At 38.3% G+C, this 22,963-nt stretch overlaps 1 protein-coding gene across 1 annotated transcript in view; it reads right to left on the bottom strand.

The window, feature by feature from the left end:
• The window catches only part of Atxn10 (ataxin 10), a 140,223-nt gene that overhangs the window by 82,267 nt on the left and 34,993 nt on the right, over positions 1–22,963 (bottom strand). Inside the window, exons 4-6 of the mRNA XM_051189558.1 lie at positions 21,261–21,357; positions 18,732–18,890; positions 4,582–4,662 (exon numbers count right to left, since the gene is read on the bottom strand). Of these exons, the coding sequence (XP_051045515.1) occupies positions 4,582–4,662; positions 18,732–18,890; positions 21,261–21,357 (337 nt within the window). The remainder of the gene's footprint in view (positions 1–4,581; positions 4,663–18,731; positions 18,891–21,260; positions 21,358–22,963) is intronic.

Genomic DNA, 22,963 nt, shown 5'->3' with positions numbered 1-22,963 from the left:
GGAAAAAATGTTTAGTTTCTTCTATGTGACTTACCAGCAGCAAGAACTGTCCAATACTCTTTTTCTATTACTTAACACTGAAATAATTCAACATTTCAGAAAGGTTGCCAATTTAAGTTTTATGAATACATTCACAGTATAATAGTAGCAAAGCTACTATTATAAGCTAACACTTAGTCATTACACACATTATCTTATTTAATCCTTACAAACCTCCATGGGACAAATAATATAATTGATTTTACATTAAAGATGTCAATCTAAAATAGCAAACAGCTATAATCCAGCAGGTACCAACACTCCCATATACAAACATCATATATGCACATGCATTTGTGCACACATATATAAACATGTACATACACACTAATAATAATAAAGAAAACAGATATAGATGAGTTGTGGCCAGCATAACCCAGCATGTTGATTTCCTCTAATATTATAAAGCAATTAATTATATACTAAACACAAACTATGCACAATTATCAAGTGCTGTGTTTCTTGGCAACTGGAGGGCACTAGGTTTATATTAGCATCAGAACAAACACATGAGGAAGGCATTGTGCTATGATATACAATGGCTAAGGTAATCCCACAGCTATGGCATCATGAGCATTTTTCAACTCCATTATTTTCTTACGGAATGACTGGCACACAAGGTTCATTTTGGACCATATGTGGTACATGACTGTGCCTCCTTGAAAACAAACACACAGTCTAACAATTGCTATTTATTACTTTAGTCACTCAAGCACAAGGACAGAAAGCCACCAAACCTAACTCAAGAATCATTACACATCAGATTCAAAGACTTGTTTCCTTCCCCTAACCTACAAACCATCACTTAGACCTCTTAAGGTTCCCTAGGCACACTCTTATTTCTAAGCCATGACTTTGTCTTAACCACATGGCCATGCTATTTCTAATTCAAACAGGTACATACTCTTTCTCAAAATTATGATTTCTGTGGGTTGTTTTTTTTTAAGTAATGAATATGCAAAAGACTTAGGAAAAATTTCTATAGCCAAAAACAAACAAGCAAACAAAAACCTATTGAGTTATATTGTAGAGTTGTTAAAGTTACATATATGTAACCCTGAAAAGGTTTTGATAAGGACCAAGAATAAAGGTAAGAGGGGAAAAAGAGTGTTTCATGAACATTCTAGAGCAAGCAGTTAAGAGCACTGACTGTTCTTCCAGAGGTCCTAAGGTCAATTCCCAGCTCTTTTGCAACCATCTGTAATGGAATCTGATTCCCTCTTCTGGTGTACTTGAAGACAGATCACTCATATATATAAAACAAATAAATATTTTAAAAATAAATAAAATATCTAATTCAAATCCAAAGACTGACATCTCCAGCAAATTTTCAATTTATATTTGAGCTTTTCCAAAAGTGTGACTTGTTGAATACTATACGCTACAAAGGTCAAAAATTGTATTAACCCAGAACAGCATGCTAACCAAGTAGAGGCAATGAACACTGCTGACAACCTCATCTTAGTAAATTACAAAAAGCAGAATCAGCAGGCTAGAGGAACAACTGTGTCTGTAATCTTGGTAAACATTATACTACAGAGTCTCAGATCCCTAACCTAGAAAACACAACAATGCCTAAGTCATGGTTATTGTGAGGATCTGAGGATAGTGGTGGTGCTACAGGAATATGGAATAACCCCACACAAGTCACATAGTAAACTAGGGAAACAGTTTAATGCATGTAAGAGCACTTGCTATGAAAGAAAGAGGAGCTGAGCTATAATTCCTAACACCTACGTAAAATCATCTATGGCCTTGTATGGCTGTAGTCCCAATGCTGGGGGTCAGAGAAAGCAGATCTTGGAGGCCTGCTGGCCAACCAGGCTAGTCAAAAATCATGTTTGGTGATAGACCCTACTGATGGATGGATGGATGGATGGATGGATGGATGGATGGATGGGTGGGTGGGTGGGTGGGTGGGTGGGTGGGTGGGTGGGTGGGTGGGTGGATGGAAAGAAGCTGGAAAGTAATAGAGGAAACACTCAAGATCACCCTCTAGCTTCCATATGCACACACATCCCACCACAGTCTTGGTCCTTAGATGGTAATGCTATTTTAGGAGACGGGAGAATTTTAGGAGGTGGGCCTAGCTGGAGGAAGTGGGTCAGTGAAGCCATGCCTTTGAAGGTCATACATGGCCACCCATCCCTTTCTGTAAGGATTCAAGCACTAGGCTGGTCTGCCCCTGTCACCTGGCAGAATGCACTCAGACAGTACCCTGGTCAGCTCAGGGTTCTATGGCTGCTGCAGAGTCTGCAGGCAGGTGCAAAGGACTCCCTTTAAAAGAAAGACGCCCACACACACACTTTTGTTCTCTTTCCCTCTCTTTCCCTCTCTCCTGCTATTCCCCTGAGGCAATCAGGACTTTTCCTGTCTCTCTCTTCTCTTCTGTGCTCTCTCTCTCTCTCTCTCTCTCTCTCTCTCTCTCTCTCTCTCTCTCTCTCTCTCTGTGTGTGTGTGTGTGTGTGTGTGTCTTTACCTCTTTTCTCCTTCCTTCCCCCTCCCTCCCCTTTTTAATAACACTTCTCACTTAAGCTGTCTGGCTGACATGTTTGTCCCTGGGCTCCCCCACATGCTTCCAAAGTGCAGTACCTCACAGTGGCCCAGAAGCAAGATTACAGGCTCAAAACTCTGAAACTGTGAGCCAGAACAAATCTTTCCTCCAGCAAGCACTTGTCTTTGTAATTTTGGTGTTTGTCTAACAATTGCTTTCCAGGGATACATCTAAGAGAAAAGCCACAGCCTCCAAAGGAAGAGGGAGCTATGGTTGCAGTGCAGTATTAATGGTAAAAAGCCATGAGCAGAAACAATTCATAGTTGAACATGGTAGCACATGCTTTGCTATCTTAGTCACTATGCCAGCTTTTAGGAGGCCACTGCAGCCTGAGACTACCTTAGGCAGCATAGTAATATAGGGGCATTGCCCTCACACTTACTGACTACTAATTATGCAAACACTGAGACCTTAATCTATCATCTATTTAGGTAGTTATCATAATAATTTCATCAAGTGACTATTACTGTCCCTTTGAATAGACGAAACAGGGCTCTAAAAAGGTTAAATGAGTGAGCCACCCGAACAGTAGCTGCCCTTTGTCCCTGTACCACATACACACATTAGAACCTGAGCACTGTACACACTGCCTTTAAGGAGTAATCTTTTCAACCTGCTAACAATTACACTGGCTCAGCAGGAATGGAAACCAGAAAGGGCATGATATTTGTTTCTATTATTATTGACTCATATAAAACAAACTGATTACATGTGTATTCACAAAATAATCTGTTCCAAATAGACTGCCAGCCCCTAAGGAGTCAAAACCCTAACATTATAACACTGCACACATGAAGAGAGCACTTTCACACATGCACAGAATAATGCAGTTATTGTCCATACCACACTAGGCAGGGAGTGTGCTCACTGTTCACCATCATGCCCCAGGAGCCACCAGCAGATACTTAGTATAGTACTTGTTTTATTAACTGATCCACAAACATTTTTAAATGTGGACAGCCAATAAGATGTCACAATGCAGGGGCTGGAGACACAGTCTGATACTTCAAAGGATTCTTCTATGGCCCTCCAATGCTCTCAAGTATGGTCCTCATCTGATTCAGAATTTGGGAACATTCTGAGTAACACATTGTCTCCTTGGTTCTCACAAAGATTCTCCATGCACCGGAGAAAATTTTACTTGTCACATAAACCTGATGAGAAAAACTCTTGTCTTAGTCCCGCTGATCTGCCAAAGAAAACTTCTGAATAAATAATACATTCTATCTCCCTCAGAAGAAGCAAAGGGTACCAAACTCCCAATTCACCCAGAACCCAAGACCCTCATTCCTATCATGGACCTTTCCACATCAGCATGAATACCAACAGCAACATACACAGCAGCCCTTCATTCAAAGGCTAGAGTCAGACACCATAAAGGGCTCACTCTCCCAAGTTACTCTGAGACTCCAGGACTTGAATTTCACAGTTCTGTGGGTATGGAGGAATTTGAACTAATAATTCCCTCTCTGGATTTACAATATCACCATCAGAGCAGTTTATACTTGGATTACCCTCTACTACCTACTAGGTTGAGTATTACTAGGCCTTGTAAATGTTCTTCCTCTCTAATAAAGGTACACTATTTTATGTGAATTATCTAGCAGGAAACTATAAACCAATCAATATATATTTGAAATAATCGAACTAGATATATATATAAACAGATAAGCACATCCTAAACATACAATTATAATGTATACTTGAATAAACTGTCATTAAATTTTGTTCTTAAAATTTTTATTTTTATTTTTATTTCTTTAGCATGCTTTTACTAAACTATGGGCATCAAACTGAATCCAGCGACTATAAAAATCACTGCCTATTGTGGCTACGCTGTGATGTTAAACAAGGGAAGTAAAACCAGCACTGCACAGACAAATGCACTTGGAGGTCTTTGCCAATGAGAAATTGCACAGCTTTCAGGCCAGGCTACATGACACTATATGGAATGCTAAAGAGTAAAACCACACTGGTTTGGGGGTTACCTTTCCTGGTTGCTGAGTTTAGAATACATGGCTTCCACCAACTCCGGGCTTTTCAGAAAGTGGTCTGTAATAATCAAGAACCTATAGGGAAAAGGAAGGGAAATTACAAACAGTAAAATATACATGTCCTTACCTACTTTATATACACATGTTACACAAAAGAAAAGCCTTTCATTTTATTGAACGTTTTCATTAACATCTTTGTAAAATATTATTTTATGCATATGATCATTTTGCCTAACCACCCTACCTAAGTCATCTCTAAAGCACTAACTTTACTGTGACCTTCTCTGTTTTAGGAGATTCATAAATTTTTTTTTTTTTTTAAAGCAGTTACAAGGTGTGTGTAGGGGTGATCCCTGAAATACTGTTTTCTCCATTTCCATGTGAAATTTTATGAAAATAATTCAATTGGTTCAAATAGAAAAGCAAGTCTACTTCAGCTTTTATCCAAACTTTTCACTATGAATGGGAGCATGAAATTTAGCTACAATTTCAGATCTAGACAGGAAACATAACACAGTTTTAGTCAGAAGTTTAGTGTTGCAAGATGAGGCAGAAAAATGGATGTGTCATATTGTTATTTAAAGATATGCCAACAATGCAGTGATGAATCCTGGCTTGATTTTCCACTCTTTAAGTGTACTCAAGTTACCAAGAAAACATCCATGTTGTCAAATACTGTGCTCATCTGGACTAGAGAGATGACTATGGAAGCCTGAGGCAAAGATTATAAGCATATTTCTTCAAAGTACGTCTGTGACATCTAAAAAGATTGAATAGCATTATTAGTTCTCAATTGTATCTAACAGAAGGTATCAATGAAACTAAACTAAAAAAATATGTTTATAAATACTGTCATAGTAATGAAACTTGACTATAATGTAATAAATACATTAAACACAACTCATTTACTCTCTAACAAGTAAGATGTCACTGAGTGTGATAATCAAAGGACACACACCAATGACCACCACACCACTCTCGATCTAAACATAAACTCGAGCACTGGAGATATAGCTCAGTGACTACTACCTACACAAAGCCCTGTGGCCCCACGCCACTACCTCTGAAAAGAAACATCTAAACAAGTTTCTATTTCTTCTATAGATGTTTATAATTTCCAGTCAACTCAGATTTAAATATTTCTAACAATAATGAATAATAAAAAAGCCAATGGTATTATATTAGTATATGCAGTTTAACAAATGGAGTAAGAGAAATTAATGCATTTCAAGTTAGGTTCACAAATAACTGGAATCCTAAAGCCCATTCATACATTATTTGGCTATTTGGAAATCAAAACTTTTCTCATTAGAACATTTGTTAAAAATCAATATCCAGTCAAACAGGGTACCATGTGCCTATGATCCTAGAACATGGAAGGCTTATCAGAGAGACTGCCAAATTTAAGGCCAGCCCAGACAACACAGCCCATAACACCCCCCCCCAAAAAAAGTTATAGTAAGTACTGTACAAGCAACTAGAACAAGTTTTACTTCCCCAAATATTGGCCAAATAGCAGAAAAAGAGCCACAACTACCAGACAACCCCACTATTTTACTCCTGGGCTTACTGCCAGGAAACTCTATACACTGCCATACAGATATCTACACTTCCATATTTATTGTTGCTCTATTTACTATAGCAAAGAATTGGAATCAACCTAATTGTCAACTGATAGATGAATAATAAATATTAAACACAAACATATACTCACACAAATACTATTCAACTCTAAAGAAAATGTCAATAAAAATTGCAGGAAAATGTATGGACTTAGAATATACTATATTACTCAAGGTCATACAATCTCAGAAAGGGGAAAAAAAAAACATTCTCAGATGCAGAATCTAAATTAAAAGAAAAAAACCAACACATTATCAGATGTAGAATCTAAACAAAAACACACATGAAAACAAGTATACCTGTGGGTACAGTATAACACACAGAAGAGACAACAAGAAAGAATAAATATTAGGGGATAAAGGAGTACATGATAGACATAAGTTATGACAAGATATTTTTTAAAAGTGTTTTTCTAGCTCTAATTCTGTCATAGATATATTGGGTTTGGTGGGGTGGGTTAAGTGAATAAAAATATATCCAAAGGTAAATGTGTTAAATCCAATGTGAAGCTCCATAGCTTGAGAATGGCTATTACAAATGTAAAGAAGTTCATCGAGATACACATGGGTGTTTGCTTGTTTGTTTTTGGTGAGGGGTAGTTTTTCAAGACAGGGTTTCTCTGGCTATCCTGAAACTCACTTTGTTGACCACACTGGCTCGAACTCACCGATATACAACTGCTTCTGCCTCCCAAGCGCTAAGATTAAAAGCATGCACCACTACCACCTGGATGTGTGATAGCTTTTATTCAAAAGATTTTTATAATAAAATTTATTTTAAAATTTTAAGTATAGAAAAAGACATCCAATGACAAACCAAATGCAATGTCAGACTTTCTCACCTACACTTTCATGTTACTCCAGTATACCCAAACAGAAAGGTTTGGAGTTATTATTATAGTTTTACATCTTTCCCTTTGTAAGAATAAAGAAAAAATGAGAAGATAATAAGTTCGCTTGTAGCCGGTGCTCTATCAGCCATCTGTACATCCAACCCAGGAAAAGAGGGCAGATGGAAGGTCTTCTCCCATATTCAGGAATCAGTTCAGATTTAATGGTAAACATTTTTTGGAGGCGGCTGCACAGTTCCCAACCAAAGGAAGCACATAAGCAGAGGATGTTAGCAGCTGACAGCTACTGAAGTACTCTCAAGTAGATCTTCTGCCTGCCCATTATGAGCTTGGTTCTTTATTCCAAACTGCTAAGACACAGATCCCAACTACCTATCAAGTACCTACCAAATAAAATAGAACTCCATCACAAGCTGGCTGGATGTAAGCTGACTCTGAGGACTCATCCTCAATGACTACAAATGCTATGTGTGCATAGTGAGGGGCATTTTCCCCGTTAAACATGTAAGTTTTTCATTTGACAGCAGCTGTTTGTTTGCATGTGGTAATTAAAATAAAATGATGCCAGTAAAGTAAAAAAAAAAATTTTTTTTTCCGGTTCTTCAAGACAGGGTTTGTCTGTATTGTTTTTTGGAGCCTGTCCTGGAATTCACACTGTAGACCAGGCTGGCCTTGAACTCACAGAGATCCGCCTCCTCTGCCTCCCTAGTGCTAAGGACTAAAGGTGTGCACTACCAATGCCCAAAGAAAAGTGGATAATTTTAAATTGAGACAAAACTGCAACATAACAATATTTCAATTAGGAGGCTCAAACTGAAAAGGTTTATACTTCACCAAAGGCTAACTACCAGAAGGCCACCTGGGTTCTGACCACATTGCCCATTGTGAGGAATAAATCCACAAAGATACTTAATATTAACGGGAAAATGCTACTAAAATGTGAAAAAAACAAAAATAAAATGTAAACAACAAAAATTTTGATGACTTTTACAATGAAAACCAGATCAGTTTGATGGGAGATAATGTAACAATTGTAAATATAAACACTGCATGATGACATAACAGCTATAAACATAGATACTACATGATTATGTAACAACTATAAACATAGACACTACAAGTATATTCTTAATACAGCCTGAAAACACATACAGCAACCTCAAAGAACTGAAAGGACATAGGCTTGATGGCACAGCTGTCATGTCACTTCAGCACCTGAGAGGCTGAGACACAAGAATTATTAATTCAAGGGCAGCTAGAGATACAAGATAAGACCCTGCTTCAACAGAAACTGGATTTTTTAACGCTTACAGAGTAGACTCATCTTAAGTGAACACAGAACATTCTCCATAATGATGGTATAGTGGGCCATAAACAACCTCAAGAAGTTTAAAAAGAATGAAATCATACAAAGGGTGTCCACCCCCAGTGATATAAAATTAAAAATTAATAACAAGATGAAATTTGGGAAATAACAAATACATGGAAATCAACCTCCCAAATAACTAGTGGATATAAAAAATTATAAAATAATTAAAATATAACTTGAAATGAAGGAAACTGGAAGCACAATACAGAAAGATTGACAGACTACTAAAACAGTTCTTAAAAGGAAATTGATGGCTATAAATGCTTAGATTCCCATGTCAACAATCTAACTGCCTTTCCATCTTAAGAAGTATCAAAAAGCCATAACCCAAACCAAGTAGCAAGAATGTAACAAAGTTTACAACAGAAAGAGAACAAGGACTAGAAGTCTAACAGAAGGGTCAGAGACGTGGCTCAGCATATAAAGACTCTTCCTGAGCAAGCCTCACAACATGAATTCAATCCCTGGAACCCACATAAAAGCAGAAAGAAAAACTCAATCCAATGCCCTCTGACCTCCACAAATGTGCCATAGCAATTGCCCATCCCCTGACCCCGCACCCAATAATACACTCCTGTAAAAAAGAACTACAGATTCATATAAATTTCTACCTGGTTTTAAAACTAAAATGGTGGTTCCAATATTAACACAGAAATGCAAAAGACCTAAAGTAGCCTCCTCTCCCTACCACACACATAAATCTTGATAAAGAACATAGGAGGACTCACATTTTCAGATTTCAAAATTTATCTTTATCAACAGTATGTACTACTGGCATTAAAAGAGAAATTAAACTGATTAAAGAATTAAAAGAGACAATGGACCCGCCTGTCTGTGAGGGACTGAGTCCCCGCCTGCCTGATCTTTGACCCCCATCTACAAGGACTCTGCTGAAAGTGAGTCTAGAACCACTTCGGGAGGAATCCCTTCACACCCTTCCCTGGAACTCCCTGGGTTGGCCCTGAATCTTGCTCCCCGCTGTGTCTTATGCCCAGCGAGAACCCTCCTGGTGCTCTGATCCACAAACACCCCCCCCCCACCTAGAGTCTGCCCTCCCCCCACCCTGTGCCCTACCTAGCCACTGCCCCATGGCTCTGGTTGGGCACTGGACCAGAGAGCAGGTCCAACAATCCTGCCACCTCTGGGGAACTTCCTGGATCTGCTATGAGCCTATCCACACAGGACCACCCTGAGTCCCCACCTGCCTAATCTTACACACACACACACACCCATCCATCCATCCATCACTGGGCCTCTTCATGAGGGAACTTCCTGGATCTGCTCTCAGAACACTAGACCTACCACCTATCCACAAGGGACCACTCACACACACACACACACACACACACACACACACACACACACACACATCCATCACTGGGCCTCTTCATGAGGGAACTTCCTGGATCTGCTCTCAGAACACTAGACCTACCACCTATCCACAAGGGACCACTCACACACACACACACACACACACACACACACACACACACACACATACATCCATCACTGGGCCTCTTCATGAGGGAACTTCCTGGATCTGCTCTCAGAACACTAGACCTACCACCTATCCACAAGGGACCACTCTAAATCCCCACCTGCCTGATCTTTGACCCCCATCACCAAGCCCCTGCTTGAGGAGAGACCTCCAAGAGAGCTTGGACCACCCAGAGCTACAGACATCAAACTCCTGACCCACCTAAGCCCACCAGGGGAGTAGCATAGAGACAGACCCCACCTGCACCCACTAGAAGAAGCAATGGGAAGACAGCAGTACAAGAAAACACCTAACAATAGAAAGACAAGCATGACACCACCAGAATCTAGGAACTTTACACCAACTAAACCTGAACACACCAAAGCAGAAGAAGCAGAAGAAAACGACTTAAAACTTATCTTCATAAAAATGATAGAGGCCCTCAAAGAAGATATGAGAAAATCCCTTAAAGAAATGGAAGAAAAGAAATAGAGGAAAAGACCCACGCCAAAAAAAAAAAAAAAAAAGCAAGAAGAACAAATCTCTTAAAGAAAGTAAGGAAAGCCAAGAAAAAAAGAACAGTCACAGTCAAACAGTTGAAGAAAACAATTCAAATAGTTCAAGACTTGAAAACTGAAATAGAGACAATAAAGAAAACACAAACTGAAGGAATGCTGGAAATAGAAAAACTGGGCAAACGATCGGGAACTACAGATACAAGAATAACTAACAGAATACAAGAGATGAAAGAGAGAATCTCAGGCACTGAAGATAAACTAGAGGAAATAGTTTCATCAACAAAAGAAAATCTTAATCCAACAAATCCTTAACACAAAACATCCAGGAAATGTGGGACACTGTGAAAAGGCCCAAGCTAAGAATAATAGGCATAGAAGAAGGTGAAGAAGCCCAGCTCAAAGGTACAGAAAACATTCAACAAAATCATTGAACAAAACTTTCCCATCTGAAGAAGGACATGTCCATGAAACATGTCAAGAAGCATACTGTACACCAAATAGACTAGACCAAAGAAAAATGACCTCTCAACACATAATAATCAAAACACCTAACATACAGAATAAAGAAAATTAAGAGCAGCGAAGGAAAAAGGCCAAGTAACATATATAGGCAGACCTATCAAAATTACACCTGACTTCTCCATGGAAACTCTCAAGGCCAGAAGGTCCTGGACAGATGTTCTACAAGTACTAAGAGTCCACAGATGCCAGCCCAGGCTACTATACCCAGCAAAACTCTCAATCACTATAGATGGAGAAAACAAGATATTTAATGACAAAGCCAGATTTTCACAATACATATCTACAAATCCAGCCCTTCAGAAAGTTCTGGAAGAAAAACTCCAACAATGAAGTTAACTATGCTCACAAAGACAAAGGCAATAGATAATCCCACTTCACCAGAACCCAAGGGTAAAGCAGGGCAAATATATTCACAATACCACCGCCAACAACAAATCTAAAACAAACAAGCATTAACTATCAATGGTCCTTACTTTACCTCAATTATTAATGGTCTTAACTAGTCTATAAAAAGACACAAGCTAACAGAATGGATATGAGGACAGAATCCATCCTTCTGCTGCATACAAGAAACACATCAAAGCTTCAAAGATAGACATTACCTCAGGGTAAAGAGCTGGGAAAAGATCTTCCAATCAAATGAAACCAAGAACCAAGCAGGTGTAGCTATCCTAATATCTAACAAGTTAGGCTTCAAACCAAAATCGATCAAAAGACATGAAGATGGTCATTTCCTTTACATCACAGGAGAAATCCATAGCATAAAGTCTCAATTCTGAACATTTATGCCCCAAATACAAAAGCACCCACATTAGTAAAAGAAATGCTGCTAAAACTCAAAGCTCACATAAAACCTCACACACTCATTATGGGAGACTTCAACACCCCACTCTCACCACTAGACAGGACCAGGAGACAGAAGCTTAACAAAGAAACAAAAGAACTAACAGAAGTTATGTCTCAATTGGGTTTAACAGACATCTATAGAACATTCCACCCAGACACAAAATACACCTTCTCTGCTCCACATGGAACCTTCTCTAAAAATCAACCACATACTAGGCGACATAACAAACCTCAACAGATACAAAAAAAAAAAAAAAAAAAAAAATGGAACAATCCCCTTTATCTTATCAGACCACCATGCTTTAAAATTGGAATTCAACAACACAAATAGCAGAAACCCTACAAACTCATGGAAACTGAATAATGTACAATTGCACTATACTTGGGTCAAAGAAGAAATAAAGAAATTAAGAACTTCCTAAAATTCAACGAGAAAAGGACACAACTTACCGGAACTTGACACCTTGAAATCAGTGCTATGAGGGAAGTTTACTGCACTAAGTGCCCATATGAAGAAAACAGAGGATAGTCATATTAGAGAATTAACAGCACAAGTGAAAGTCTTAGAACCAAAAGAAGCAAACTCACCCCAGAGGATTAGATGCCAGAAAATAATCAATTTGAAATCAATTAAGTAGAAACCAGGAAAACAATACCAAAAAAAAAAAAAAAAGAGTTGGTTTTTCGAGAAAATCAACACGATATAGACAAACCTTTATCCAAACTAATCAAAAAGCAGAGAGAAAACATGAAAATTAACAAAATCAGAAACAAAAAGGGGGACATAACAACACACACTGAGAAATTCAGAAATCCAGACAATTTTCAGGTCATACTTTGAAAACCTGTACTCCACAAAATTTGAAAATTGAAAGGAAATGAACAAATTTCTGGATAACTATCACTTACAAAATTAAATCAAGAACAGATTAACAACTTAAATAGACCTATAACCCTAATGAAATAGAAGCAGTCATCAAAAGCCTCCCAACCAAAAGAAGCCCAGGGACAGATGGCTCCAGTGCAGAATTCTACCAGAAATTCAAGGAAGAGCTAATACCAATACTCCTCAAATTGTTCCACACAAGAGAAGCAGAAGGTTCATTACCAAACTCTTATTATGAGGCCACAATTACCTTGGTAACCAAGACACAACTAAGAAACAAAACTACAGACAACATCCCTCATGAACATTGATGCAAAAATAAATACTCAATAAAATACTGGCAAATCGAATCCAAGAACACATCAGAGAAATCATCCACCATGACCAAATAGGCTTCAACCCTGGGTTGCAGGGATGGTCCAACCTATGAAAATCTATCAATGTGATCCATCTTATAAACAAACTGGGAAAGAAAACCACATGATCATCTCACTAAATGCTGAAAAAAGCCTTTGACAAAAAAAATTCAACACCCAATGTCTTGGAGAGATCAAGGATAACAGGAACATGCCTAAACATAATAAAGCAATATACAGTAAACTAACAGCCAACATCAAACTGAATGGAGAGAAGCTTAAGGCGATTCCTCTGAAATCAGGAACAAGACAAAGCTTGTTCAATATTGTACAACATATCTTCAATATTGTACTTAAAGTTCTAATTAAAGCAATAAGACAACAAAAGGAGATCAAGGGGATACAAATTGGAAAGGAAGAAGTCAAACTGTCACTATTTGCAGATGATATGATAGTTTACATAAGTGACCCAAAAAACCAGGGAACTCCTACAGCTGATAAACACCTTCAGCAAGCTAGCAGGATACAAGATAAACTCAAAAAAATCAGTAGCCATAATATATACAGATGGCAAAGGGGCTGAAAAAGAAATCAGAGGAACATCACCCTTTACAGTAGCCACAAACAACATAAAGTATCTTGGGGTAATACTTACCAAACAAGTTTAAAACCCATATAGCAAGAACTTGGTGTCTTTAGAGAAAGAAATTAAAGAAGATACCAGAAAATGGAAAGGTCTCCCATGCGCTTGGATAGGTAGGATAAACATAGTAAAAATGGCAATCTTGCCAAAAGCAATCTACAGATTCAATGCAGTTCCCATCAAAATCCCAGCACAATTCTTCACTGACCTTGAAAGGATAATAATCAACTTTATATGGAAAAACAAAAGATCCAGGATAGCCAAAACAACCCCATACAATAAAGGAACTTTAGGAGGCATCACCATCCCAGACTTTAAGCTCTACTATAGAGCTATAGTCCTGAAAACAGCCTGGTATTGGCACAAAAATAGACAGGTAGACCAATGGAATCAAATCAAAAATCCTGATATTAACCCACATACCTATGAATGCCTGATTTTTGACAAAACAGCTAAAAGTATACAATGGGAGGAGGAAAGCATCTTTAACAAATGGTGCTGGCACAACTAGATGATTGTGTGTAGAAGACTGCAGATAGACCCATGTCTATTGTCATGCACAAAACTCAAATCAAGATGGATCAAAGACCTCAACATAAATCCAGCAACACTGAACCTCTTAGAAGAGAAAGTGGAAGGTACCCTTGAACAAAGTGGTACAAGTGACAGCTTCTTGAATATAATAACTCTAGTAGCACAGACACTGAGATCAACAATTAAAAAATGGGACCTCCTCAAACTTAGAAGCTTCTGTAAGGCAAAGGACACAGTTGACAAGACCAAAGGGCAGCCCACATACTGGAAAAAGATTTTCACCAATCCTACATCTGACAGAGGGCTGATCTCCAAAATATACAAAGAACTCAAGAAACTAGTCTCCAAAACACCAAATAACCCTATTAAAAAAAATGGGGTACAGAACTGAAGAAAGAATCTCAATAGAGGAAATCAAAAAAGCTGAAAAGACACTTAAGAAAGTGCTCAACATCCTTAGCTATCAAGGAAATGCAAATCAAAACAACTCTGAGATACCATCTTATTCCTGCCAGACTGGCTAAAATTAGAAACACCAATGACAACTTATATGGACAGGATGTGGAGAAAGGGGAACACTCCTCCACTGCTGGTGGGAGAGCAAACTTGTACAGCCATTTTGGAGAGCAGTATGGCGGTTCCTCAGGAAAATGGGAATCAGTCTACCATAGCACTGGGCAATCCCCCTCTTAGACATATAACCAGATGATCCACATCCATGCAACAAAGACATGTGTTCAACTATGTTCATAGCAGCATTATTTGTAATAGCAAGAACCTGGAAGCAACCTAGATGCCCCTCAACTGAAGAATGGATAAAGAAGATGTGGCACATTTACACAATGGAATACTACTCTGTGGAAAAAAATAAACAAACAAACCAAAAAAAAAAAAAAAAAAAAAAAAAATGGAATCTTGAAATTCGCAGGCAAATGGATCAAACTTGAAGAAACCATCCTGAATGAGGTAACACAGTCACAAAAAAGAGGAACATGGTATGTACTCACTCATATGGATTTTAGACATAGAGCAAAGAATCACCAGCCTATAATTCACACCACCAGAGGAACTAGGATACAAGGAGGATTCTAAGAGATTCATATAAAGTCCCTCACAGAATGGTAAAGGAACAAGATCTCCTGAGCACATGGGGAGTGGGAGGGGGGAGCTGTGAGTGGAGAGGGAACTAGGAGAAAGAGAAGGGGAGGAGAGGAAAGCATGTGGGACTAGGAAGATTGAGTCAGGGGAGGAATAGAGGAGGGGAAGGAAGGAGAGGAGAGGGGAGGAGAAGGGAGGAGAGGAGAAAGAAGAGGGGAGAGGGGACAGGGGAGAGGGGAGAGGGGAGAGAAGAGAGAGGGGAGAGAGGGGAGGAGAAGGGAGGGGAGAGGGGAGGGGAGACCATAAAAGAGGGAGCCACTATAGGTCTGAAGAGAAAACTGACTCTAGAGATATGTTCAGAGACCTACAAGACTGATCCCAACTAACAATTTGAGCAACAGTGGAAAAGCTACCATAAATGCCCTTCCCTGATAATGAGATTGATGACTAACTTATCTACCATCATAGAGCCCTCATCTAGTAGCTGATGGAAACAGAAGCAAACACCCACAACTAAACAATGAGCCAAACTGGAGTCCAGATGCAGAGAGGGAGGACAAGACCAGGCTGCAGAAACCCACAGAGACAGCTAACCTGAACAAGGGGGAACTAATGGACCCCCAGACTGATAGCTGGGAATGCAGCATTGAACCAACTCAGGCCCCCTGAACATGGGTCTCAGTTAGAAGGCCTGGGCAGTCTAAGGTTCCACCTCTGACAGTGGAACCAGGATGTATGCCCAAAGGGACTTTGGGAGCACATTTCCCATGGAGGGATACTCCCCTAACCTACAGGCAGGAGGGAGGGCCTAGTCCCTACTCCAAATGACTTAACAGATGACCCCCTCCTGGATGGCATCACCCTACATGTGGAGTGGGGGGCATGGGGGGATGGGAGAAAGGGAGGGAGGAAACTGGGATCAATATGTAAAATAAGAAAAATAAATAAAGTATGATGAGAAAAAAAAGAATTAAAAGAACAAAAACAAACAAAAAACTGGCCAAATGTTTAGACCTGTGAACAATAAAACATAAGCATTTACATCCTCAGAGTGTAAGAAAACTGGCTGGAGATTGTTCAGTTAGTAAAGTATTTGAAAAAATGACAGACAGACAATGAGAGGTGTACGGTGGTGTTTGCTTGTAATCCCAGCACTGGAAAGACAAAAACAAGGCAGATTCCCTGGAGCTTGCTGGCTGGCCAGTCTAGTCTTAATGGTGAGCCTCACATCCCAGTGGGAGATTCAAACAACTGAGTATACCAGCCAAGGCTGACTACTGAACACACAGAGAATATAGGAAAACTGCTCCACAATAGCCTTAGATTGTTTGTATCCTCCCACATAGGCCACATAGGTCAAAGCTTGCCCAGCAGCTCATCTGAGTCTTGCTGATTCCTTGTGATGGTTCTAGAATAAGAGGAGATAAGAGGCTCTTTCCTAAGGCAGATGACTGTGAGAGATTCTAAAGGAATTATTGTAGGGTCCTTTCTGCACAGCAGCTTTTGCTTCTAAATAATACACTGTCTAAAGCTACAAGTGGCTCTTTTATCTAGTATCTTTACTAGTGTGGAAAAACACCCACCACCTTGACCTGTATATTCTGACAATGCATCCTAAAAGACAGGTCAAAGAACACAGGATTTAAAAAAAAAAAAAAAAAAAAGCACTCCAGCAGATATTTCTGCAAACTTAATAGATGTTCAAGAAAGTCATCTACTGTGGTATACAAGAGATAGAAGCCTTTTGACAAGGGTTCAAGCAGAGGGGATTTTTATTAGGGAAATGGATCATAAAAGGGGGAAAGGGAAGAGGGAACCAGCCTCCAGAGACACGAGCAGCAGGAGAGAGGAGAAAGTAAAGAGGGGAGAAAGGGGAAAGAGAGAGGAAGAGAGAGAGAGAGAGGGAGGGAGGGAGGGAGGGAGAGAGAGAGAAGGAGGGAGAGGGATGGGAGGGAGCAGGGCCCTTTTAAAAAGCAATATGGTGAATGTGCACAGGTGATGCTCTTAGTGGCTGCAGCTGAGAGCGTATACCATCAGAACCCCATGGACAGGCCAGTACAGATGCCTGAATACTAACATCTACTATCCTTGTTTGGTTTTTGGTGCTGTGATAGAATACTAACCAAAAGCAATTTGGAGGAGGAAGAGGTTTATGCAACTTACAAGTTATAGTCCATCAACAAAGGAAGCCAGGCAGTAGCTCAAGACAAGAACTGGAGCAGAGACCATGAAGGAACACTGATTACTGGCTTGGTCAATTACCTTTCTTATACAACTTAGGCCCACATGCCCAGGGATAGCTTCACCAACAGTGGACTGGGCCCATTTCTTCATCAATTAGCAATTGACAAAACGCCCTGCAGACAGGCCCACAGTGACAATTCCTTACTTGAGAGTCCTTGTTTCCAAGTATGTCTATGTTTGTGTCAAGCTGAGATAAGTAAACCAGCACACCTACAGACTCTGGAAGCTGAAGGGGCCGAGCAACCGGTGGCACACAGTTTTAATCCCAGCATTTGTGAGACAGAGGCAGGTAGATCTCTGTGAGTTTGAGGCCAGCCTGATTACAGAGCTAGTTTCAAGAAAGTCAGGCCTCACAGCGAAACTCTGTCTTGAAAAACAAAATCAAAACTAGATAGATAGATAGATAGATAGATAGATAGATAGATAGATAGATAGATAGATAGATAGATAGATAGATAAGAAAGGCAATAAATAAATAAGAAAGAGGTTGAAGGGATCCCAAAAAAGAACAACCTCCAAGGAATCTATGCTAAATAACATTAACTCCTAAAAAATAAAACACACAAAGTAAAATAAATCTTAAAAGCAACCAGAGAGAAACCAAACATTCTGTTTACATAGATAATGTGAAGAGCAACAGTGTCTCATTTACACAATGCCCACAGACACATATCAACTTCTGATCTTTTAATGAACCATTTGCTAGGGTCACAGCCATCCCTAAACAGGCTGAGACATTTGTACTATGTTCATTCACACACCAAAACTGGTCTTTCCCCTCCTTACCACCTTAAAAAAATCTCCTATGCTTCAAGACCAAGCTCAGGCTTTACCTTTTTCACAACCTCAAAACAACTATCATACTTATACCTCAAGTTTTCACATAAAGCTTCTAAAAAGGAGTTGAGATCGTAGCTTAGTGGGAGAGTACTTGTCTACATGAACTCATCTCATCTGCACCATAAAAAGTAAATAAATTAATAAAGTAGAAGCTGGAATAAGACAGATGTGGAAGTAACAACAACTCCTGAGAAGCTGAGGCAGGGAACCAAAACTTCAAGGTTAGGTAGCCTAGAGAACACAGCAAGCCCTGTCTCAATATATTACTAAAATTAAAAGTTCAGAAAATAATCTGTTAGAATGGCCTCAAACAATCAAATTTCCAGCAAGATACTTACGGCCATTCTGACTCTGGATGCTTTTGGTGAGCTTCTATGACATTAATGGCAATGTTGAGGTTTTCTTCCAGGTCCTTCATTCTTTCAGGATTAAGAGATGTGAACAAAATCATTGAACAGTAGGCAACAATCTTTTTGTCTGGATGATTTAAGCAAGACCTGACAAACAAAGAAATGAGATTCTTAGTCCAATTATCAATGTGGCAAAATGTGACTGTAGCATAAATAATAGTAATCCTTAGCAAATTTTGTATATATTTGTATTTTTTAGCATAAAGATTTACAATGCTGTAAAACAAAGTATATCTTTGACTAGAAAAACAGTAAAATATAATAGTAAGATACACTAAAATGGGACTGGACAGATGATTCAGTGACTAAAAGCACAAATAATTCTTGCAGAGGACCCAAGTTTGGTTCCTACCACCTACACCTTAAGGCTCACAACTGCTTTTAATTCTGGCTCCAAGGGACTGAACATTTTTGGCTGAAGGCAACTTTACTCATACATACTACCCACAAAGACATGAATGTACATGTATAAAATAAAAATAAATCTCAAAAAAGACAATAAAAAGTTGCATTTGACTTAGAACTCAGAATTGAAAAGAGACATTTAAATAGAGAAAGAAAATTAAAATGATCATCACTAAATCCTGTCAGCTAAAAGAACTTAGTGAGGTCATTTATTATCAGTTATGGCTCATCCTAAAGTTTGATTTTTTTCCCCACTTAAAACTTCACAACCCAGGCGTGGTGATGCATACTATTAATGGCAGTACTCAAGAGGCAGAGGCTGGTGGATCTCTTGTGAATTACAAGACCTAGATTGGCCAACATAGCAAGTTCTAGGCCAGGCAGTCAGAGTTAAAAAGTGAGACCTTGTCTTTAAAAAAAAAAAAAAAAAAAAAAGGTTATGTGGGACAATGAGATCTGTCAGCCAATAAGGGTGCTGGCCACCAAGCCTGATGACCTGAGTTCATTCTTCAGAACTCCAGAACATGTAAAAGTGAAAAGGAACTGACTCCTTGCAAGTTGTCTCTAGTGTCCACATAATTGCCATGGCACAAATACATGTACATGCACACAATAAATAGAAAATGTTAAAAAAAAAAACTATAAATAATTATTGTGTATTTATATAGCTTGAGTTTCGTTCTTTCCTTCCATCAACATTCAATTATTATTAAATGTAAAGATAATAAACATCTATCTATAAACATACACTTCAGGCATTTGAGAACTGTATTCTGAGATAGAATTGAGTAAGAATTCATCTAATAACTATTAACCTATATATAAGCCCAGAAAACAAACACAAGCAGAGAGGACAGCTCAGACCATACACAACAGCACACATGGCATGGCTTCATTCTGCAGCTATGCCCTTTACTATTGTCAGTCTACAGGAACCTCACCTGTCCAAACAGCATCAGTTCCATTTATCTACAGGACTTGTAAGAACAGAGTTAATAGCTGCTGTTCTGCTACCCACACTGCCCACATTGGAAGCTTGGCCTCCATAACCACTACACAGTGTCTTTCTATTATCTATCCACTTCTGTTTCCAATTTACATTTTATTGTGATGCTCAACTACTTAGGAATTAATAGAGCTAGTGTTTTAAAGTAATGCATAACACAAACCAATTCAAGAGCCAATATAAATAACCAGACTGGTTATAGACTTCTTACAACAGCCATCAGACTGGTCAACCACATCATATAGTAAGTAATAAATAACCTCAGTATTCATCTCTCAACACTGACACAGAGAACTGAATTATCTTCTCACAGTGACAGACTACCACATTTCTCAGATTGAACAACAAAATAGCTATCTCCACTTCTCACAGTGAAAGTCACTTCACACTGATAAGCATATATTATCCAAACATTATAAGCCTCCATTTCGTACCAAGAATAATATTGGGCCAGGAATATATATAACATATTTTAATGTTTCCCATTTATTTATTTATTTATTTATTTATGTGTTTCTGCATAAATTTCAGGGTCCTTAATGAAGTTACTATTTTTTCTTTTCTGTTTTTATTTTTATTTTTTAATTAATTTTAAATTTATTTTACATACCCCTTCCTCCTCTCTTCCCATCCCCTCCCCCAACTCCTTTCTACCCACTCCCAATCCACTTCCCATGACTTTTATTTCTTAAAAATAAGCTGGCATGTTCCCAAGGGTCACACGTCTTGGTACAGAGCTCAATGAATATCAGATATGTGTATCAAGGAACCACCACACAAACCAAAGTACAGAATACTGGCAGGGTCCAGGAGGGTCCAGGAGTCTCCTTCATATATCCCATCTCAGCTAACACCTATCTACTAACACTATCTACTAATATGTAGATATTCTATTACTGCCTAACAGTCTTGTTTTTCCAGCTTCTGAACTTCATACAAATGGAATTATAAGCACAATCTTTTCAGGAGTCAGCCCCTGCCAAAAAAAAAAAAAAAAAAAAAAAAAAAAAAAAACAACAACAACAAAATCTCAACATCATACTCACATAAAGAGTTCTGGGAAAGCATGGACCCAAACAATGGACTGGGAATCTTCATTCCGTGAGGCAATGTTGCCTAAAAACTGCAGGCCACAACGAAAAGCTAGAAATATAGAAAAGTAAAAACTGAAAATAAACAGATTCAACACAATGAATAGGTACATCATAGTAAGAAATATTTTCCATGTTATTACATAGGAGAGTGAGAAAGAGAAAGGAAGGGGGGGAAGGAGAAGAAGAAGGGAAGGAAGAGGTTAGAGAGGGGAATTGATTGGTTATCTAACAGTTTCACTGCACAATGAAATTCTAAGCATGACATTAATATACCTCATCAAAACAACACTAGGTAAAATTAACTTATTAAAGATTGTACACTCAAGTATAATTACATGGAATATCATTGGAATACATGTTCCAATTAAAAGATCACTAATAAAGGCACTCCAGATACTGAGACAGGAGGATCATGCTAACAAAAGACATGCCAAGATCAGTCCAATAAAACTGTCTCAAAACAAAACACAACTTTACTTAAGAATTAATTTTTAAAATGCTACAAGTTTTTTTTTTTTTAACACAAATATACCACCTAAAACATAAGGTTACAGAAATACTGCAAGAAAGCTAAAAGGAGACAGATCAAATATCAGTCAAAAAAAAAGGAGAAATAGCCATTTAAAATTAAGCATAAAAAGCATTAATGCAAAAGACATTACTGGGAATATGTTAATCATTACAGATCAACTTACCAAAAAGATGTAAAAATTTTAAATTGGAATTCACCTAGTAATATACTCTCAAAAATAAAGAAAAACTAACTATAGTTAGTGAGAAATGTTGACAATAAGTTGACTGGTTTTAAGATATCTTTTCTCAACAAAATCTAAAAGAAGACAAAAAAATACCAATGTATTTCAAGTAAGATTTAATAAAAACCTAACTGACATTTAGAATATAAAGCAGCAAAATGCTGGCCACCAGTTCAAAAAAGTGACAGCACCAAATTCAAGGAAGTATGTGGGACACAAGCTCTCATTTACTGCAGACGAGAACGGAACATGGTATTCTGGAAAATAGTTTGCCAGTTTATTATAATAAAACACAAAAAAGCCACAATTTGAAACCATTAACAAAGATATCAAAACATAAATGAAAATGATGTATATACAACTAAGAAATTACAAACTACCAAGTATCTCCATTCAGGGTCTTCCTTAAACTAAATCTAGGTATAAACAGAAAGTCTACAGTGCACATTAGAATTAATGGCCAGGCACGGTGACGAATATTTTCAAGAAGTCCAAGGCATTTGCAATCGCCATTATAATTACCAGAGTATAAAACTACCACTGCCAGCAAGACAAAATACCCAAGGCCTAAAAAGGAACAAATCAAACTATGCTAATGTACATAGATTATTTTAAATGTATAAGTTGTCTGCACCCTTGGGAAAGCTTATTTATTTGTACATTTTTTTATTATAAAGTTTACAAATTTTAAAAAGAGCTTACAAAAGTTGCTTTACCAAAGTCAATTATTAAAAAACAAACAAAAAGAACAGTTCTACATGCAGAAAACAACCAAGCATAAGGACACTAAGCTAAAGGATATACAAAGAGCGATATAATTGTCAAACATGTACCAGACCTTGGGCTCAGGTCTCAATCTCCAGTAAGAGGAGAGGATGACATGGGAACAGGACAAGGGTA

Source organism: Phodopus roborovskii, unplaced genomic scaffold (genome assembly GCF_943737965.1).
Source record: "Phodopus roborovskii unplaced genomic scaffold, PHOROB, whole genome shotgun sequence".
Taxonomy (NCBI): Eukaryota; Metazoa; Chordata; class Mammalia; order Rodentia; family Cricetidae; genus Phodopus; species Phodopus roborovskii.
This window is presented reverse-complemented; position numbering and strand designations above follow the sequence as displayed.